Below are 22,853 nucleotides of genomic sequence, written 5' to 3'. Positions count from 1 at the left end.
TTTTCAAAACATTAAATACATTTTAACTTTTCATTCCATAATATATATATTGTGTATTTCAATGTATGTATATACATATATATGTGTATATATATGTATATTTGTGTATATAAACACATTTATATTTATAAATTCACATAAACAATCTAAAAAAAATGCATGTCTATTAGCACATCCTTTTGCAAGTAAAATCATATATAAGCTGAAATAGACTTGTACAATCTGTCTCCTCCTTTACCTTTAGAAGGCGAGCAACTTTCGAAAAACCATCATGATATCTGGACATAATATCTTCTTCTTTCATATCCAATATACACTCATATTGAGGGTGCTTTGTTCTTGATAATTCCCATTGCATTGCCCATATGGCTAAAGGGCGCATGTAACATAAAGATCTATATTCATCTTTAGTGGTCCACGCTTCAGGAGTTTGGAATGAATAACTGTTGATCAAGTAGAAGAGCTTAATTAGCTATTATCAAGAATACAAATACATGAAAAAGATGCTATCTATAAAGTCTTAGAGATTCATATGAACAAACTAGCGAATATTATATATTGGCATGAGTTAATCAGTAATTGCATGACCACCTTTATTCATTGCCTCAATATGAAACACATGACCACCTTTATTCATCTAATAGTTAGCCATAGTGCAGACAACCACATAAACACTGTACTAAGATATGACCAATAATTCCTAATGGCCTATGTTTATGTTAACAATTTAAGTGTGAGTTGGAAGTCTCACATTGGATAAAATTGCATAATATATAAGTAAAAAAAACCCACAAACTTATTATTTTAAGATTTTGGATTGAAGACAGTAGCTTGATCTTTTGCTTGGATTTGATCATGTCTCCCCTAAAAAAACCCTCAGTTTCGTAGATTTTTTCTACTTGTGATGAAATCAACATTGAGGAAGTTCTTTATAGCATTACATGGCAATTAGAAGATGGGAAGAACATCAACTTTCGGACGAAAGCCAAACTGTATGAGACAGGAAAGATGATCTTTCGTAAGCAAAAGGGTGTGCAATAGTTTCCAAGTGTAGTCTGTCCGAGGAGACTGTTAATCATATATTTTTTCACTGCCCTTTCTCTGTCAGATTGTGGAATGTCATTTCATCAAAATTCCTCAATGTTGTTATTCATGCTCTGCTCGCAGCTGCAAGATTAGCTTTTGAAAAAAATTCCATTCTCATTCACTGATAATTTACCCCTCTAGCGTCAATTTATTTCTGCCAAACCATATTCCATTAATAATACCAATCATAGGAGCTGGGATAATGGTCCTGATCTCATCACTCCATCTTCAATTTATAACAGACCAAATAGATCCAAGAGAGAAGAGTGATCAATAGGAATCTTGATAAATTGGCAAAGCCAATTCTACAATAAGGCAGAAAAAGAGCAGTGAAAAAAATATATGTTTAACAATTTCTTCATACTAACTATACCGTGCAAAAGATCCTCGGTTGGCTGTTTGTTACTTACCAACCTCCATTCAGAGAATAATTGTCACATTGAGAGCGTATGTGTTTAGTCCAAGCCATGATCTATCCATTGTTTTTTATGTACTTGTATGAATGTCACAATAAGAGCATACCCTCCGTGGTGTTTTCCCATGTCATACAGTCTTGGCCTTCACCAAAGGGAATAAAAATTCTACTAACCTCAACAACCAGCTCAAAATGGTTTTGTATCAAAAGACCAGGAAAATTCCATATATGATTACTGTATGGAGGTTGGTATGTAACAAACTACCAACTGATGATCTTTCAAAAGCGAAAGAGTATACAGTAGTTTGTTTCCATGTGTAGTCAATCAAAGATTTTGTTGTATTGTACATCCTAGGAAATTCATCAAGGTTATTTAGGTCAGCTGAAGACCTTCAATTAATAATAAATGTAACACTAATGGGGCAGCTGCTTGGGCAGGAAATTCTAGAAATAATTTGGCGACTTCTTTGGTATGCTTTGCTGCTCCACTTGGTGATAAGGATACCTTTTAATGCTGAAATTAAGGGTGCAATTTAAGCCATTGAAGTTTCTTATAACAGAGGGTGATTTCAATTTTGGCTGGAATGTGATTTTCTATTGATAGTTAAAGCATTTTCAGATATATCTTTGGTTCCTTGGAAATTAAGAAACAGGTGGAAAATTTGTCTTGAGCCAATCAACCATGTGTATTGTAGGGCTTCACAAATTTTCAGAAAGGGAAATAGTTGTGCTTGTAGACTTGTTGCATTTGAGATCCATGTTATGTTAGGCAAGATAATTTTAGAGAACATTTTGGTCTATCAAACTACAATTTCTAATGTTTTATCCAGTTTGGTTTTGTTTGCTTTATTTCTTTGATACTTTGGTGTGTTGCAAATACAGGTTGAGGTGCAACCTGGTTGGGATTGCAGTCTTGCATAGGGATTATTTTGCACACCTACTTTTATTGAAATAAACATGTGAAAATTCACGTGGAAACTTGACTGACTAGCAAGGGCATTTCAAAGGATTCCGCTAATCTTTTGGAGGCCCAATTGTTGAATTGCTCACAATATAAGAAGACTATGTTGATTACGTGCACAACATGTTTGGAGTATTAAACTAAAATAATATTATTATTTTACTTCAAGTAGGATTTTGAACTCAGAAGAGTTAGAAAGTATCTACTTAACCACTGGGACAAATGATCCTTCTTAAAGTATAAGGATTGTATTTTCATTTTTTATTTACTTACAAACGAGACAAGACCTATAACTAAATTTGTATTTATATATTTTTTGGAAATCAGAATGATAATGAATATTTTGGCAATTTAAGAGAGAATATTTCTCTGCTAGATTTTTTCCTTGCATCTTGCGATCTTATCAAGAATCCACCAATTCTTGTGGCAATCATCCTTAGGCTTATCAAACTTTGTTTGTGGCGCCTTCTTCTATCCAAGTTTTCATTAATACTATTTTTAATTGATTCCGTTCCGTAACCCTAAATTCCTATTTCCATTGTTAGTTCTATTTGGGAATCATATCAGCAATACAGCCAATTAAGACACTGGAGGAAGAACTAAGAAGACTATTTTGATAGTACGGTTGGGAATGCATGCATGCAAGTCACTTAATATGGAGAAATAAAGAGGAAGAGGATGTGTGAACTGGAATCAGAATCCTTCTGACATACTAGGCTCTAGAATAACTAGATTTGTACTTTTCTATCTTTTCCTCATACTATTGGATGCACCCGTCATAATTAGTCCTGAATCACCTTCCTCAAACCTTATTCTATAGGGGCTTAATTACTCTTTTAGTTCTTATATTAAGGAGCACAAGTCAATTTCGTCCCTATGTTTTTAAAATTTTCAATGTGCTCCCAACTTTTTTTAAAATGATTCAATATGGTCCTTTCTAATGGATTGTTTTCAACGACGTTAAGTAAGTGATGACTTGCCACACAAAGTGGTACACCTGTACAGTTTTACTTGGAACACGTCATTTTACGCTCCACCCTCTACACTTGCAACCAAAAAAGAGCATAAACCAGTCCCAGATACAAAAGGAATCAAACTCGTCCATAGACATTATCCAAACCCACCTTTTCCTCCAACAAAATCAACTTTAGGCAAATACTTAGAAGAAACAAGCACTTACAGAGAATTGGGTCAACCAAATTTTCCTAAGAGCCTCTCTGGCAACCCAGTTCTAGTCCACATAGTATCCAGAAGACGACACACAATGAGGTAGGTAGGGGAAAGAGAGGAAGAGGGGTTAGGGTTTTGAGGATAAGAGGGATAATGGGTAGTTTGAGATGGTGGATTAGCATATAATGAGGGAGGTTGGGGGAAAGAGAGGAAGAGGGGTTAGGGTTTTGAGGATAAGAGGGGGTAATGGGTAGTCTGAGATGGTAGAGGAGCATACAATGAGGAAGGTTGGGGGAAATAGAGGAGTGGGTTTTCAATTTGCAGCCCTAATGAAACTGTACAGGTGTGCCAAACAAAAATTGTACAGGTGTACCACTCTGTGTGCCAAGTCATCACCCACTTAGCACCGTTAAAACAATCTAATAGAGGGGACCACATTGAATAATTTTTAAAAAAGTTGGGACCACATTGAACATTATAATGCAGTCAATAACTTCTCATTATTTTTGGGTTGATTTCTGCTGGTACCTATCAAGATGCAACTTAATATAAACTTCAGACTGTAACTTATCACAAGTACCACTAAGAGAACAGTATATAATATCTTTACCCGAGTCCATTGTCGGACCATGCAGTTTCATATACTCCACCAGCAGTTTGAAATGCCATGTCAATCATATTTTGTTGGATCATTGTTGCAGCTAAGGCATATGTGACCCCTGACCATATTTCCCGAGATTGCATTGTAGACATGTCAATCTTTCCATCAGGTAACATCCCATTTACAGCACCGCGCCTCCCATCCTCTACTTTCATAACATTGTAATCATAAACCATTTGAAGTGCGCTTCTACTTTTCTTTTCTTCTACAATGGGCGAAAGACCACATGCTCTAGCATACCTGCAAAGCAAGAAATAAACAGTTCGAATAGCATTTTAGTGTTGGCAAGATGAATCTCCATGTGAGTTATAATTGAGGAAAACTGCAGAATTTAAACTGTTTAGAGAACTATGACATTGTTCAGATGCTTGCATTTTCTTCTTATAAAGTTTAGATTCAGAAGCTTTGCTTGTATGTGACATCTGACAAGACAACAGCCACAGTCTTTTCCTACCAAGATGCCATTGCACTCTTTCAAAATTTAAATTTTTAGGGAGACCAATTAGATATGAATCTTTTTTAATGATTTCACTCCAAATTTTTCTTGTTCTTCCTCTACCAATAAGTCAACTCTTCTAATAATAGGCTTGCTGGCTTTATTTAAGTCAACACCCCAAGAAATTAATGGGCCTAATATGTGAGTTTGTGTGTTATAAAGTGAGTGCTGATCTCTTTAAATTAGATGAAATTCTAAGAATCCTTAAAGAAATCATGTTGGTTTTTCAACCACTCTATATGACAAACTTACATGGTGATTATAGTGTACCACAAAGCTATGTCACAATGAAAATGCATGCAAAATTTTAGTAATTTCCTTGGTTTCTAATTCAAGTTTTAATGGATCACTGCACCATAAAACTACTTGGTAGTACTAATGTAAATAAGGGTACCAAATAGTTTCCAAAAGACAAAATACTGACCATTGACCAGCTAATTGATCAGCTTGAATTGATGAACTCGAACTCCCACCACTGCTATCATAATTGAAGTAAGAACCATTCCATAACTTTTCATATACAGCCTTTGCCTTTTGAAACTTCAGCCAAAAGTAATCTTCCGAACCCTTGTCACCAACTTCATGTGCCAGTGCTGATGCAGCCTGAAGTGCTGCTACCCACAGTCCACCACTATATGCACTCACACCAGACACGGACCATGTGTCATAAGTTTGATCCGGGAAGCCCTCATTCTCAATCATTCCATCACCATTCTTGTCAAATTGGTCCATATAAGCAATTGCAATATAAACAGCGGGCCACACAGCTTGTGCAAACTTCTTGTCACCAGTGACAACTACATCCCTATAAATCTGAAGAACAAATTTTGGATTCAAGTCTTTCCACCTATCTGTGTTATAAAGATTATAGCCATTTACTTCAAACCATGGATCATTGAGTCCAATATCATGAGGAACAGCACCGAGAACCTTTCTCGGTGCCCATTGGCCATTAAATAGAAGTTTCATCTTACTAGGGTCATGCATCAGTACTGCTGCAGCAAAGTCTCTTTGGATGCTGAGTTCAAGTTTTGGGAATAGCATGACTAGTGAAAAAGAAGCGTAAAAATGGACATCATAGGTATTCCACATTTTATACTCAATGCCTTCAAGATAAAGAAACTGACCAATGTTTTCTTCCCCTTCTTGGAGCAGATTTACTCCGTATGCAGACTTTGATGCAGGTGGAGAGTGTGCTTGCTCAGCTACTGAGGCAAACATTTCAAGAATGTTGATAGCAGTGTCATTTTGATGTGATAAATTATTGGTATTCTCTAAACGAGATATGAGTCCATCCAAGGAAAATTTTCTTTCTCCTGTATTAACTAAGCTATTTACAGGAAGTGAACCATCTGCAAAAGAGAAAGAAAAAAACAATGACGAATTGACAATGGTAGTAACACACTATCATGCACGCAGGGATTGCAAGAATTTCAAAGGAAAATAGACCAGACTTATTAGCTGATAAAATAAAAAAAATTTAGAAGCCAAAGATACCTGTCCAAATTGTCCCCCCAGAATTCAAATAGTAAAGTTCATTCAAAAGGGTAGTTGGGTACCTGCACAGAACTCTGAAAATGTCAGATTTTGATTGTAGGAGCAGGTTAGTGATAAGGAATTGAAGATTACCATTCAGGTAGTCTCTTGTCCTCTAGTATTGGTCTTTGCCAATCATCAATCTGGGTCTCCCATTGGCAATGTTCTATGGAACAAATTCATAGAAGTTTCAATTAAGTAATTTATGGTATTAACAATCACGGATGAGATATGCCTCTGCATGGGATTTTGCAACAAAAGTAATGTCCTCATCTAAATTAAGAAAAACCATACCCATAACATAATCTAGTTTTCCAGAAATCTAACTATAGATATAGTGATTATGGGAATCAAATTTAGATGGAGTTCGGCAAAGAATATTACCAATAATAGCATCATGTGCAATATCTGCAGCAGCATCTCCATGAGTACCATAGAATTTAGTGTAACGTCTGCAAACCAAGTTTTTTAGTTAGTTGTGTAACGTCATCAAACAAGTTTTCTACCATAGTATCGCCTACCTGTAATATGTCCTTCCTTCGGGAAACTTGACTTCAGGGCAGTCCCATGCCAATGAAAATGTTACAATTCGCTCAGCATCAGGGGGAACGGTCACAGTTGCTGCAATGGCTGCTCCAATAGATGATCCTGGTTCTGAGGGCGTAGCAGTTTCAGCAAAATTCAGATGGTCAAACGACCCATGCTGAAAAGAAAAATGGTACCATAATGCAATTTAGTCAAATGTTATGTAGTGTGTACGGATGACAGCAAGTTTAATATCCTCTAAGTTGTACCATTTTGAATGAGCATCATTAAGTCAACGACTAAAGAAAAAGTTCTCATATTTCATCATTAATGTTTCTTGAGGGAACAAAGCACACATAAATTCCATTATCACTCTGAATACAGGAAAAGAGCAAGGTAAACAGAAAGGACAGATACTATCTGCATCATCCTTATATTCATTTAATCAGTTCAACCATTAGCAGTAATATGATTTTAGTTTCTTGACAGTCTTCAAACTTTATACAGGCTTGCATCATATGCATTGTTCCAAAGCCAATATATATTTCAGCAATTGTAAATCCATAGTTACAACAGCCAAACCTATGAATGAATAGGAGGCATGGGAAATTAACAAATAAGGGCCAAGAAGTGATTCTTTAAGCTTGAAATATCCTTTTAGAATTATGTTCAAAGAGATTCAAGTATTGATAATTATCAGAATGGAGAACAATAAACTCAGACATCCAAAAGCAAAGGAAACTCCAAACAGTTGCTTTAAGAAATTCTTACAGCACAATGATTAGCTTTATGTGTTACAAAACAGCATGAAGGAAAATAAAACGTTGAACAAAAAGTTTCAAAAAAATATTTTTGAAATTTGAAAGCAGATATCTAACCTGTTTAACTTCATGCCACATGTCTTTGGCTGAGATACCATTATAAGAACCAGATACAACAAAGACCGGGCACTCTGAGATATGAACATATTCAGTCTCTTCTGCTGCAATTGCAAATGTGACTGGAGATCTCTCATTTGCTGTCCTGTATGTTTAATATATCACAACAACAATTATTTGATAAAAACTAATTGTTTTCCTTTTCATTTTTTGGTCAAAAAGAGTGTAGCAAGCTCTACTTACTTATGATGTAGAAGCACGGCATGAACCCCATCATTCAACCTATATCAGAAGATAATATGTATTGTCAATATTAGAATAAACTATTGACGGGCTTGGGGGAGAGAGGGAGTGAATCAAATTGGCTCATCTGCATGCATAAAGAAAGCAAACCAACTGACTATTTTCTTACATTTTCTTTGAATTAAAGTGGTTCCCAGTAAATTCAGAAATTCCTCCAACAGAATTCTGAAGCACACAGCAATTTGTTTGCACTCAGAGCCCCCAACAAAAGAATAGAGTACTAAAAACCAAAAGATGGTAACAGTAATGGCCAACATAAAAGCATCACTTACTGTCCATGTGAAAAGCAGGGTAACATCTGCTGTCGTCTTACCTAAATTCTTCAGCTGCATAAATGAAATTCTCTGCTTATTATTAACTTTATAAGCATAAAAGTCCAACAAAAAGTTACATGGAAGTCACCATTGCCTACCGTGAAAGTGAAAACTGTTACAGGAAAACTGCTCTCCTTGTAATTATGAGGTATAACAGGTGAAATCTGATGACATGTTATTCTCAAAGCTGGGTCAGGTTCTGTATTTGAACAGAAAAGTTGATAGATGTAAGAGATAGAGGTGTACAATAATGGAATCGAAACTATGCCAACTAGCCTAGCTTACCCTCGTATATTGTCCAAGCCCTTGGGTACAATGCATGATATGTGGAACTGTTTCCATTTATATTCCAATCCCATGATTCAATCCCTGACACTGGATTTTGTCTGAATGAAATTCATGCATACTTTTTTAAATTATATTCAAAGAATTTAAATCTGCCATTCAAAATAATTAATTAGAGACCGTTAAGTTACGAGCAATCTATAAAGACTTACTTTATTATCTCTTGCTTCCCAGGGCAAAGTACACTACAATATTTTTCACCACTTGGACGTGAAACAAAAACCTGAGATAACAGTCTTTCTTATGTCAGAAAAGATAATATTATTTGCAGTATGAAGTAAAGAAAATATAATTAAATATGAATGTCTCTTTTTTGTTTAACAAATCATTACAGACAAAATAATTTGTAAGAGATACTTGAACTTCAAGAAAGACTAATCCAGAAACTTGAGTTTAACTCATTCATAACCACATTCCATGCTAGAAATGTCAATATACAGATGACTAAAAGACATTCTTGGATTTAAGGGTAACCAGTTAATTGACACGATATAAACAGCCAGGTTAACCAAAATACTATAGCACTAAATCCTTAATTACAACCCCAAATTTTGTCATTGTGTTCAGTGCAGATTGGAGACAACTGTTTAGTGTCCGCGTCAGGTAGTTATGCACATCAGGTACTGCACACGTTCTTTCTGTCCACATTTCAAGCATAGGCCTTTTATGAGGAGATTATCATATAAAAACAGTGGTCAAACTTTTCCTTAATAGTTTATCCTTTAAGGCAGTGGTACTTATGTAAGTATTATGCTCAAAATGGGAACAAACCACCTCCTAAGACACAAACGAATGCTTATTTCTTCCATTACCAAGAATAGAATCTATTTAAAAAGATTTTAGGGAAAAAATCAAAAGTAGTATGAAAGGTAAAGAAGAAACGGGAGAGACACATAGATGTTACTCACAAAACATTATGATATCACAGCCTGCATTATAACTATAATGTGCATTGTTGATAAACAATTCAATTTCTTTCATTACGAAGAAATAGAATCTATTTAAAAAGATTTAGGGGAAAAATAAAAAGTAGTGTGAAAGGTAAAGAAGAAACGGGAGAGACACATAGATGTTACTCACAAAACATTATGATATCACAGCCTGCATTATAACTATAATGTGCATTGTTGATAAACAATTCAATTTACTGAACTTGTAAAAAAGATTGGACATTTTTTGCTCATCACAGTGTGAATAAACATCACAGTGTTATATTGACATGCAAATTCTGGCATCATTGTATCTAAGGTCTGAATATCAATTTCAAATTTCAAGGGAATACAGTCAATGTCAGACTGCTAGAAATGTTTAAAAGAAAGCAACAAGGTATCTTCCTGATCATACAGAATGAGTAAAACTTACAGAAAACTGATTTGCTAAAACTGGTTTCTCTTCACATATTACAGGGAATAGTTGCCAACGCTGAAATTCACCTCTGAAACTTCTTCCAATACTTCCTGCTCTGTACATCAGTTTGTCAAAATCAAAACAAAAAAATGCATATTATTTACACAAATTATCCAAAATGTTCTGGATATGCTGAAATCAAGCAAATATAAATTGGATACTAATGATGCTGTTAACATTATAATATCCAGGTTGTTTTAGTAGCCTGCTGAGTTATTTCCATAAATATGCTGTAAATTTTTGTAACGTGGCCCTATAATTTCTCCCTTGTACAATTACTAAATTACTATTTAATGAGCAAAGCCTAAATAGGGAGAGTAGTGTTTTTTCCCAAAAGCACACTCTTGATATTACCAAGATGACTCGTGTGTGTGTGTGTTTGACAATATGTAATGTGATTGTAACTTATTATATGATTGATATGATTAGAAATAAAAATATACCTACCAACATTTTAAAAACAAATCCAATTTGCACATGCGGTGATAGCAAGATAATAAGTAACACATTTTCCACGCACAAATGCACATGTTTCATACTACAGCTACAATATTTCAAACCAAAATTCGTAACCTAATTAGTTGAGGTAACATTAAAAGGCTCATGTCACAAGGATGGTCAACTTAATCTTGTGCTTATCTTTTGGCTTGAGCACATGGAAAAGATATGTTACTTAATTAAAGATTGAAGATTTACACAATAGCTCATATTTATAGAGAAGGAAAATAAATGTGCATATTGCATCGCGTGGTATTAGAAACTTGGGTAGCTTTTGGTGGGTTGGGATTCCATTGTTTCTCGAGATGTCTTCAGAGACCATTTTGGCGTGGCCCCCCACTTTTGTTTGTATTGTTTCTTTATTTTTTTTAAATAATATTTCGGTATACATACTGCATACGATTGTTACTGGCTAGAATGTGAGGCTACTTGGAATTGTTGTCAGTATAGTGATGTTTTTGCATACTTGTTTCATAAAGAAAAAGAAAAAAAAAATACTAAAAAAAAGAAAAAAAAAATACTTACCCAATACCTCCCAAAGGAACACCATGACAAAATGTCACGCTACGCTTGGCAAAAGGATCAATTACTCCAATCTGCAAGAAAGATAGAAGCAACAAATAAACGCAGAAAACAGTCAGAGAAAACTAATCATAGATGGATTCTTCACATCACTAATCGGTATACGATGAAAATTTATAGATAAAATAAGATTACCCTTCCTTTGGCAGCTTCTTCCCGACAATGACGCCATAATCGATAACCAATTGGAGCCTACCAAATCAAAGAATAGCCTCGTCAAATTCCTGAAGCTCCTTATTTTTAATATAATGCAAACATAGGTGAAGAAAAACGACACAGTTGATATATCATATACCCAATAGGGATAACATTGCAGAGCATCAAAGCATATGAAAGGGGAGGTGACACTGAAGGGTCTTGTCCTAAAGCAGAAATCAAGAACTGAGTCCCTTAGATTTAAATTGTCTTAAAGGGTAGGGTTGTATGAGATATCAACATTTTATAAATATTTGAGAGAAGTTGAGTATGATTAGATAAATTGAAGTCAAAGAAGAAGAAAAATGTTGGAAGTGAGATAAGCAATAAGGAGAAGTTGATGAGATGCAGAATGAAGAATCATGGTGCAATCTCTTGTAACCAATGTTGCATGAATAGGATTACCAGATGAACAATCTCCTTTAAACATAAGGAGATTTCGGATGAAGCATTTCCATGGGAGTTTAATTTTCTGTGCCAGGTAAGTGCAGGAAGATTGGATGGATGAACCTTTGGCGATCATGAAACAAAAAAGAGATGTTAAAGAATGAATGAAGCATGATGAACAGCATGATGAGATGAGTAGTATAAGATGAACCTTGCTGTTAGAACTCTTATGGTCTTCCATCTTCACTTCCCTTGCTTTTCTTCGATATGGGATCCAATTGTGGTCTTCCCTCTCTATTTATACTTTAATTTTTTTTATAAGTGTGCACCTAATTAAACATTTTTAAAAATATTTAATGGTGTATCAGATGTAAATATATTAAAATTTATAGTTGTATTTTGTGAAGATTTAACTGTTAGATGAAATTTTTCAGTAATTTAACTAAGCTTATTCCCAAATTTAATTCAACGGTCCTTAATATATATTTATTTGACTGGTTTATAGTATAGTTGACCAAATTAATAAAATACTTTAAAGTGGTTTATCTTGAAAGATTCTAATTTATAAATTATAAACAACTTTATCTAACTTTAAATTTATTGAGTTTTTTATTAATATTTATTTCAATTTTATAAAAGTAATTAACTATTATATTATTTTTAATATTTGTAAGATTATTTTTCAATCTTTTATGTGATTTAAATTAAAAAATAACATTGTAAATTAAAGTAATTAATGTGTATGTGAAAATTATACATAAAAAAATAATGTGACACCAATTTTTATTATACATATTATATTTATATGTATCCTTTTATGCTTTATAAAACTAAATTGCAATTTTAGTCTCTCTTTAATTTTCAATCACTGACTTTTGTCTTCCATTTTTTTCCACTCTTGAGTTGTCTGTTTTGGAAAATTCATAATTTTGACTCGGTCATAAAATTGACTATATCTTTTTATATTTACAATATTTATTTATTTATATTACCTTGACAAATCGTTAAGTATTAAATATATCCATAGTAACTGTTATTAATCATCTTACTGGCCTAAAAATTAAAAATAATATATTAATATAGTTTTCAATTACAATTAATCACGAGGATTCCTGTGTAGTGAATGGAAATATTATGAAACTGATAAATGAAGATAATTAAAACAAAAAACTGAAGAAATCAAATTCAAGAAATAACCATGATAAAAAAAAAAAGAAGCCAAATGTATTCAATCATTTCATATATAAACTAAGAATTGGAGAAAATTGTGGAGATGGATGGTAGGTGAAAGAAATAAAAAATTAGAAACTAGAAATTCTAAAGCAAATTTGCTACAGCTGGAATTAGGAGACAAAAACACAAATTAGAGACTTGTTGAATCTAAAAGCCTATGCACTTGGTTTCCTTTGCCACAAAAAACTGATATTCAGCCAAAGAGATTCGTTTGGTTGGGAGAGAAGAGACTTAGTTCAACAAATGTACCATCCCTGTCCCTATCCCTTTCCAGTGTCTGAAATGAAATGGAACCACCTTTAGTTGATGCATCAGAATACCTGCTATTCCCCTCAACATCTTTATCTTCTTGATGACCCTGATTAGCAGCAATAAGAGACATGGTATCATTACAATCAACATTCAGTCTCCAAGCATCTAACTCTGCTAAATTCCCCAGGGCTAAACTATCTGCAACTGGACGATACACAAGCATACACATGCACACCCCAGCACAACACACAAGGGCAAGAAAACCCAAGAAAACAAAGGCTTCAAACATAAAATGCTCAGGTCCAGATAAAACAGATAAACCAAGGAAAAGAACCCTTAATGGAAGAAAACCTGAAACTGAGAGTATCAATGTGTAAATCCTCTTCTGCAAACCCTTATTAATAACTAACTTCAAAATCCTATTTCCAAGCCAAAAAAGGTAGGAGGTCAGGATAATGGCAAAAAGGCCAAGGAGAAGGGTACTGAGTAAAGGGTAAGTGCAGAGGGTTATGTCATGTTCTTTATCAATTGAAGAGGCAGCACCTGCACTTGTAAAATAATGAGGCAACTTTTCTCCAGAACCATTCTTATTCTTGTTTAACTGAGGTCCAACCAAAATGACAAAAAGTTGAAGAACAAAAATTGGGAAGCAGCAGAGCAGAATATAACCGGCTGTCTTCCCATTCCATTTTCTGTTCATAATTCCAGAGTCCAATGTCTGCAAGGGTGCACGGAGGAGAAACACGAGTGTGAGGAAGAGACACGGTTCTGCAAATCCCAGATTTGATACAATGTAGCATTTGCAGATGGTTTGCTGCCATTTTAAGTGCAGGCCACGTCCTAACAAACTTAGCCGAATAATCTCACCAAGACCCCACCAGATTGCAAACAAGATAAATGCTATTCTGATGATCCAAGGACCACTAAAATAACTGAGCTGAACAAAACCCCTACGATTAATGCGAGACCGAAAGTAAAACGAGTATGCAATGCACAACAAGCCCAGAAGAAGCAATATGGCTACTAAACAAATTGTGACCACACTGAATGCATCGGCAGCAATTCTCGTCAGGGGCATTACCCGAATTACAGCTTTCAAGCATGCTCTCTGATAGCATATGGATAAAAAAAGTCCTCTGATGTGATCGTTTCCTTTCCAGAATTGAACTGTAACTCGCTCAGTTCTCAGTATTAATAATAGAAGACAATGATGAAATACAGATCAGACATTCATTATGACTCCAACTGAACAACTAGCTTCCTTTCACCCATCTAGCTCAGAACATGTGTGTTGTTTAGTACCTAAGAAAAGAAAAGCGCATAAGTAAAATTGGAAACAAATTAACAACTGAACATAGAATTTAAAAGAGAAAAAAAAATGTTTGATGAAGAAGGCAACATATTTGCATGAATGACTGATAGGGGGTGAAGTTGAATAGAAGAAAGAGTAAAGGATGAACAGTAACTGGGTTTGGACATAAACTCGATTCTGACTCAGGCAAAGAGACATACAAAGCAATAACCAAGTAAGTAACGAATTAAGCAAGCGAATCTGAAACTTGGTTGGTTGAATAAAAATTGAAATGGGTTTGCATTAGAGTAAAAAATGGAAGAAAAAAGGAAAAGAAAAAGGGTGAAGAAGTAAGAAATGAGAGAAGGGAGGAATGAAGAACTTACGAAGGGATGAGGGTGTTGGATTTGATGGATCTTGACGATGAGAGTGAAGGATGAAGAAGAAGTGAGAAATGAGAATCCAAAGACTCTCTATGTGTTGTGTTGTTCTGTTCCAAATTCCAAATCATACACACACATGTTGTCTCCAGCCTGTCTCCAGCTGTCTCACCACAACTCTTCCTTTTTTTTCTTAAATAAATACTATTTCTCATAATATGTCAGGCCACACTCAACCCACTTCCTACATTATATATATATTTATATTTTTTTAGTTTCATCATTTATATTTTAGTTCCTACATTATATATTATTAGTGTAAAAAATTCCAAATAATTTTCCTTTTAACTAAACCAACTAATACTATGAACAACTGGTACCCATATATCATACTCACTTCCTCTTATTTGTTAAATAAATAAATATTCAAAATACCATGCCTTCATGTGTAAAGTTAATACTATCATATTATCCAAGAAGTTATCTTGTCTCATATTGAATTTTAATTAGGTCCTATTCAAATTTTCCAATGTGGCTTATTTAGTTTTTGAATTGGACTAGGAGATGTGTAAATTTGTTCCAACTCCTCGTGTCCTCTACTAAAAGTGCATAATTTCCCTTTTTACACATGCAAGATTAATGTTTTGTTTGGATTAAAAATTTAATGTGTGACTTAAAAGATGTTTGAAATAAATTATGAAAAAAAAAGTGAGGTTAGAGAATTTTTAAATTTTTAAAAATGTTAAAAATATAAATTTACAAATTCATTAATATCTTTAAAAATAATTAAAAAGTAAAAATAAGAGGTATTTTTGTGTAAATGTTAATTAGAGTAGAAGTGGTAAAATTAAAATGACACCGAAATATTTTATTATTAAATTTAAAAGAGCATATAAATAGAAATTTTGTTATTGAGGGTTTCATTTTAAAAAAAACCACAAAGTTCTTAGTTATTTTCCTTTCCTCCTCTCCCTTCTCTCTAATATTCTGACTTCCTCGTTCATTAGTTCAACGATCAGAGTCCACCATCAGACTCCTGACAGTGAGTACTACGAGACTGCCCGATCAGAATCTCTAATAGAGTAAGTTCATTTTTGCGTTCAATCCAAATTTTATGGGTGCTCTCTAGTGTGATTTAGATCAAACTAAACTCTTTTCAATCAATCCAAATTTCCTGGGTGCTCTCTGGTGTGATTTAGATCAAACTAAACTCTTTTCGATCAATCCAAATTTTCTGGGTGCTCTGGTGTTATTTAGATCAAACTAAACTCTTTTCATTCAATCCAAATTTCCTGGGTGCTCTCTGGTGTGATTTAGATCAAACTAAACTCTTTTCGATCAATCCAAATATCCCGGGTGCTATCTGATGTGATTTAGATCAAACTAAACTGTTTTCGATCAATCCAAATTTACTGCGTACTTTCTGGTGTCATTTAGATCAAACTAAACTATTTTCGTTCAATCCAAATTTCCTGGGTGCTCTCTGGTGTAATTTAGATCAAACTAAAATATTTTCGATCAATCCAAAAGTACTGGATGCACTTTGGTGTCATTTAGCTCACACTAAAATATTTTCAATCAATCCAATTATGTATACACATATAGATATTACTATTATTATTATTTTAGCATAGTTTATTTTGGATTATTATTGTTAAATAACTTTTTGGATATATTTGGATTGTTAGAAAGTTTAAATTATATGTTATGATTGAATGGTGTATTGATGTGTTAAATGAAGTGTTAAATGAAGTGTACAATGATGTGAAAGTAAGATCAAGACATAGTATTTTCAGGAAAGGAAATACCGTGTTGAGATTGTTGTTAGGGTGTATTCATCTGTCAGGCCCGTAATGAGACTCTACTAATATAATAGAATCACATAGATGAAGTTATTCAGTTGGTGAGAGTCGATGGAGGTTCATATGACTTTGTCTGGGGTTTGAAAAATAATATGGTCTTTCAGGTGGTGCAGGTCTTAGGATTGTAATTTCAATACACGAGACTTCCGGAAGTAGAGTCAAGTGTCTATGTGAGATGAGTCAGTGGAAGTCTGACATGTGAAAGATGAATATTGAATTTTAATAGACACTTGATGATTTGAGAATTTGTATGAGACTTGATGATTTGAGAATTTATATGAGACTTGATGATTTATGTTTTATAAATTTCAAATTGAAATTTTATAGAATTTTGTTTTATATAGCTAGCTTACCTTATTTGTTTGTGTTGTTTCTTTGTCTGTGATGATCGTGTATTTACACGGGAACAGATAATGTTACAGGTAATAGAGCTCCTCCGTGAGAAGCTAGATGATGAAATTAGTTTATTTGAAATTTGACTATTTGTTTTAGATTTATGTAGATATTTAAAAGTCTTATGAAGAGAAATATGTTTTAAAATATTTTAAGAAAGGATTGTGGACATATTTACATTATGTTTATATATTCATTTTAATATTTTATATAGATTATAGTTTTTTTTAGATGTGAAAAAATATAAAAATGTTATATTCGGTATCGTTTAATAATTATTTTTGAAAAAAAATTCAAGTTATTTAACATTGTACAAACATCAAAGAGTTATTAATTAAATTTAAATATTAAAAATTGTAAATAAAGTTTGATTTTTTTTCACATAATCTATAAATGTGAAAATATTGACATAATCAATTATGGAACACTTATAAATATTGACATAATAGACGCGTATAAATATTGACATAATTTATTATCAACTAAAAGTATAAAAATAATTGATTATAATATATATATATATATATAAATATTGATATAATTGATTATTAACTTAAAAACAAGGATAATCGATTATACATATGTGAGATGAAAGAATTCAAAATTGATTAATGGATTATATTGTTACTTCGTAAACATGTTTTACAAATTATCACAATGCATAATGCCCTTTGTAACAGCTTAAAGAAAATGTGTGAAAAAGCTAAGATAACATGTAAATGGAATGCATCTAACTGTAAATTCGCTTATTTCTTCATTGATTGGAGAGATATGAAATCTATATTCGCACTCTTCCATCCATGCAAATCAAATATCCAAATGATGAACATCTCCATATTTTCATCCAATATTACAATAGAGCAGCAGATTCAAAGACACTGTAAGAAGAGAGATAACAAATCACCAACCCTTTTTTTATTAGTAATTTTTAAACTTCTTTCTCGCATTCATGTGGTGCTTAAGTGTTCTTATGTTGTGACAAAAATAAAATATTTCTTCCTCCATCTTCACATCTTTTTTCGATCCGTAATATAATTTTTTTTAATCATATTTTTGTTATCATTTACTTGAAATAATAAATTACATAGTTTATAATATGCATATTAGTTTATAGGGAACAAAACTATTATAATCTAGTACATAATTAAACTGTTTTGAATTACTTGATATGTAACATAATTACATAATTTTAAATTCTGAAACAAAATTATATAATTTTGATCACGTAAATCAAAATATGATTATTTTAAATTATATAATCTAAATGTTAATATTCACTACTAGAAAATTATTAAATAAAAACCAATTTTAAAGATAAAAAATAATTAATTGCTATATTGACTAAATTAGATATTATTTTAGAGACAAAAAAATTATTGGTATCTAAATTAATTTCTATTATTGATAAATAGTTTCTAAATTGATATCTAATTAGCTACAAATTATTTAGATTTTAATTTATAAACTATTTATCAATAATAGAAACTAATTTAGATACCAATAATTTTTTAATTTTTAAAATAATATACTATTTAGTCAATATAGCAATTAATTATCTTGTTCTCTAAAATTATTAATTGATTTTCTTGTAGTGATTGTGAATAATTTTAAATTATATAATTCAAAAATATTCTAAATTATATATTCTAAAATATAGTTTTCAAATTAATTACGAGGTGTTATTGAAAAATAAAACACGTTTATGAAAAGTAGAAAGAAAAATTACGAGGGTCCAAATTTAGATAAAAAAAAACCTCAAAGATTTGTTTCACAACTCACTCACATTTATCTAACAAACATGAAACATTAATAATAATCAATTCTTATGCACGAGCGAGGGATTAATATATTTTAATTATTTTTCTACATTTTATAATTAGTTATATATATATATATATATAATAAATTAAAATTGGATTATACTTTAGCCAAATAATTTACTGATTGAATTCTTATAATATGTATCTAACATCTATAACATTATTAATCTTAGGTATGAAAGATATCAATTCTTCTTCTATCTCGTCGTGTTGTTTATCATAATTAATGATGTTGTGAGATCTTGATCGGTGAGGGTGGAGTATCTGCAAAAACTACTTTGATGTCTAAGTTATAACTTGATATGAGATAGGAAAGAGTAATAAATGTTGTTTAATGCGTACTTTTATCTTGATTGGTGTGCACATTTATTGGATTGTGATAGACCTTTAATATTAGGCCTATATTATAGCACATGTCCTCGATGTAGCCTTATGCTTTGTTTGGATTAAAGAGTGAAAATGAAGGACTAGATTTGAGATGATTTGAAAAGAAAGTGTAAAGAAAGTTATGGTGTTTGGATTAAGGTAAATAAAGTGGAAAATGTGAGGAAAGTTTATGAAAGTTTGTGAGTGATATGATGGGTGTGATTGAAATTATATTTTTTTAATTGATAAAACTGTAACTTTACATATTTACCCTTACATTTAAAAATTATTAAAAAATAATTTTATTTATTTATTTATAAATTATAATTATTTTTTATTTAAAATATTATTTAAATATTTATAATTATAAATATTTGATAAAAAATTATTTTTATATTAAATAACATTATTATTTTTATTTTTATTTTTTTAATTAATATAATTATTATATAAATTTATTTTTTTATTATTAAAAAGTATTAATTATGTTATTTTAGAAGAATTATTTTTTTATAATCTGAATTATATTTTTTATGTTTAAATTATAATTCTATTTTAAATAAAATAATTCTATTTTATTTAAAATAAAAAGGATAAAATAGTAAATTATAATTAATTAATTAAAAATATATATGTATATTTCACTTTCTTCCCAACTCTGCGAAGAAAGTTTAGAGCGTGGATTTTTTTTTAATTTCGTGGATTTTTTTTTAATTTCGTGTCTTTTTACATTGATTTTCAGGTTTTTCATTGACACAGTAAAACTTTGTTTTTCTTTGCCCATAAACAAACAGGACCTTAGGGTTAGGGTAACGCTTTGTACTGTGATTACGTTAATCATTTTGTGTTAAAGAATGTTTGTTGAGTCTATGGAAGTCATGTCGGTCACATCACCTAACGAAATATTTGGTTAATGATCTTGACCAAGGGAGTCTCGTATACAACAAATATAAGTTTTTGTGACAAAAATTTAGTGATGAACATAATTTTATCATTATTATATATTATTTGTGACTATTTTTTTATTTGTCACAAATATTATTTATAATAGTTACAAAATTTAAAAAATATCACAGTATTTACATTAAAAAATTAAAATATACATATCATAAATAATTACTAGAAAGGTTGTATAATAAATTTGTTTTTCTTGTAATAATAAGAATATAATTAATATAAAATATATTAAATATTTATAATTTAACAGTTATTTATTATCAATAGTAAACTATTTATTATTAGCATGTTAAAATATGTCTTAATAATAATGTATTATAATTTTACTCACATATATTTAATAGAAAATTATAAGTACATGTATTTATACTAATAAAAAATATTATATTTATGTTATTTTTTATTTAAATTTATGATTTTTTTCATAAGTCAATGTTACTTTGTGATAATGCAATTAATAGTGATAAATATAATTAATGTCCCTCTATATATTTATTTGTGACTAAGTTTTTAATTTTCACAATTTTTTATCAAAATTAACAAATATATATATCACAAATAATTATTTATTAATATCAAATAAAATTAATTTTATTTTGACAATAATATAAATAATAAAAATTCGAATGAATATTTATAAATTATTAATAATTATATAATATTAATTTTTATTATTATTATATTACTGGTAATTGTTTAAAAAAATATTAAATTTATTATATTTTAAACTTAAACCCGTGACACTTTTATTACTGTGATTACGTCACTTTAGAATTACATAAATTTTTGTCAATAATATATGTCACAAATTCATTTTTATGAACATTTACACATATATGTATTTATATAAGTTACGAGTTAATAGAACATTTACATATATTTGCATTTATGTAAATCACAAACTAATAGAACATGTATACCTATATTTATATAAGTGAAAAAAAAATATTAAATTTATGATATTCTTTTTTATAAGTTAATATTATTTTTATTTTGTAATAATAGTGATGAATATAAAATTTATCATTATTTATATATTAGTTTATATATTAGTTGTGACTATTTTTAATTTAGTAAAAAAATTATTAGAAATGATAAAATATAAATGTTACAAATAATTATTCATATGATAAATTTATTTTTCTTTAAATAAAAATATAATTAATAAAAAGTTATTTGAATATTTATAAATTAATAATGATCATATAACTTGGAGAACTGGAAGATAATTCTTGTTCAACACCAAGTTGTTGAGAAATATCAAAGATCTACCTATTCTTCAATCATTAACGCTCTTTTCGTTTCTAGACCAAGAAAATTAAAGTGTAGGAAAAGTTAGAAAAACGAAAAAATAGATGTATGAAAACACAAAAAAACGAGGCAATTTTTTCCTTTGAAACTTTCTCTTCCTTTGTGAAGAGATTTGCAGGGAAAGTGGATTTATATTAATTTTGTTTTAAAAAATTAATAAACTACATACTGATTATATATATATATATATATATATATAAATTATATTTTAATATATATTACATTTATAATTTTTTTATTAATTATTAAATTAATTTGTATATTATAATAAAATAAATAATAAATAAAAGATTAATTTTAATTATTAATACGTATTTTTATTATTTTTTTAAATTTATTTTAATTCTAATATATATTTCTAAATTCTTTTATATTAAATTATTTTATATTTTTTAAAAAAATTATTATTTATCAAATTTGTAAACTTATATTTTATACATTTAAAAAATCTTTCATAATATCACATCAATTAGAAACTTTTATAAATTTTCCTCACAAAATCTACTCTAAGATATTCTAATCCAAACAACTTCACTTTTCTCTCAAATCATTTCAAATCCACTTCCTCAAATCCCCTTCCCAATCCAAACACACCCTAAGTAAGTAGGAACTAGATAAATTTTAGAGTGTTGATATTTGAGTATCAAATGAAAAGATTAAGTAAATAATTTCTATAAAATAATATGTATTTATAGATTTTTGAGTAAAGATTAAAATATCCAAAAATAAGCTTTGTTACTGAATATTGTTAATCAATCAATTATAATAAAATTAGTTATTATGTATATATGGATATTCAAGTTGTTGGGATCGTAGATAAATATCTCTGCATATCTTGAAAGCAGGTAACATACCTCCAAATATTTTATAGTAGAATAGTATGGATAAAAAAAAGTTAGTATATGTAAACATCTAATTATAAGAAAAAATATAGTTATTTTCTTTAAAATTAGGTTGTTTAAAAAAAATATAATAAAACATACCATTAACATTAAAATATATAATTATTACTTTTATTATGTACGAGATAATATATTAAAATAAATAAATAATAACATATAAATATAATCATATTTAAGTTAATATATAATCATCACCTATTTTTAAATAAAATAAGAAAAACAAATATTACTTTATTAAAAAAAATAAGTTGTAAATCTCATTTATTAACCTTCAACACACCAGAGCAATGTTAAAAAAATATCAAATTATATATTTACCTTTTTTCA

General features: G+C 30.3%; 2 protein-coding genes across 4 annotated transcripts; both read right to left on the bottom strand.

Annotated features, from left to right (window-relative positions):
* On the bottom strand, positions 1–12,082 carry LOC137806666 (uncharacterized). 3 transcript variants are annotated; one of them, XM_068606891.1, is made up of 19 exons: positions 11,971–12,082; positions 11,778–11,882; positions 11,313–11,369; positions 11,121–11,191; positions 10,053–10,152; positions 8,843–8,913; positions 8,631–8,731; positions 8,444–8,544; positions 8,304–8,357; positions 8,141–8,196; positions 7,972–8,010; positions 7,729–7,873; positions 6,847–7,028; positions 6,710–6,777; positions 6,419–6,491; positions 6,287–6,348; positions 5,214–6,141; positions 4,243–4,533; positions 1–443 (listed from the first exon to the last, which is right to left on the bottom strand). In XM_068606891.1, the coding sequence occupies exons 1-19, from the start codon at positions 11,998–12,000 to the stop codon at positions 167–169; spliced, it is 2,811 nt and encodes a 936-aa protein (XP_068462992.1). In that variant the 5' UTR covers positions 12,001–12,082; the 3' UTR covers positions 1–166. The 3 variants fall into 3 exon arrangements, with proteins under 3 accessions (XP_068462992.1, XP_068462993.1, XP_068462994.1); XM_068606892.1 differs by having other exon boundaries at positions 8,631–8,720; positions 11,971–12,028; XM_068606893.1 differs by lacking the exon at positions 8,141–8,196 and having other exon boundaries at positions 11,971–12,028.
* Positions 12,083–12,984: 902 nt separating this feature from the next.
* Positions 12,985–15,138, bottom strand: LOC137806665 (uncharacterized). The gene is made up of 2 exons (XM_068606890.1): positions 14,922–15,138; positions 12,985–14,546 (listed from the first exon to the last, which is right to left on the bottom strand). Exon 2 carries the CDS (start codon positions 14,320–14,322, stop codon positions 13,186–13,188), a length of 1,137 nt encoding a protein of 378 aa, XP_068462991.1. The 5' UTR covers positions 14,323–14,546; positions 14,922–15,138; the 3' UTR covers positions 12,985–13,185.
* Positions 15,139–22,853: the final 7,715 nt, after the last annotated feature.

Source organism: Phaseolus vulgaris, chromosome 3, assembly GCF_000499845.2.
Source record: "Phaseolus vulgaris cultivar G19833 chromosome 3, P. vulgaris v2.0, whole genome shotgun sequence".
Classification (NCBI taxonomy): Eukaryota; Viridiplantae; Streptophyta; class Magnoliopsida; order Fabales; family Fabaceae; genus Phaseolus; species Phaseolus vulgaris.
This window is presented reverse-complemented; position numbering and strand designations above follow the sequence as displayed.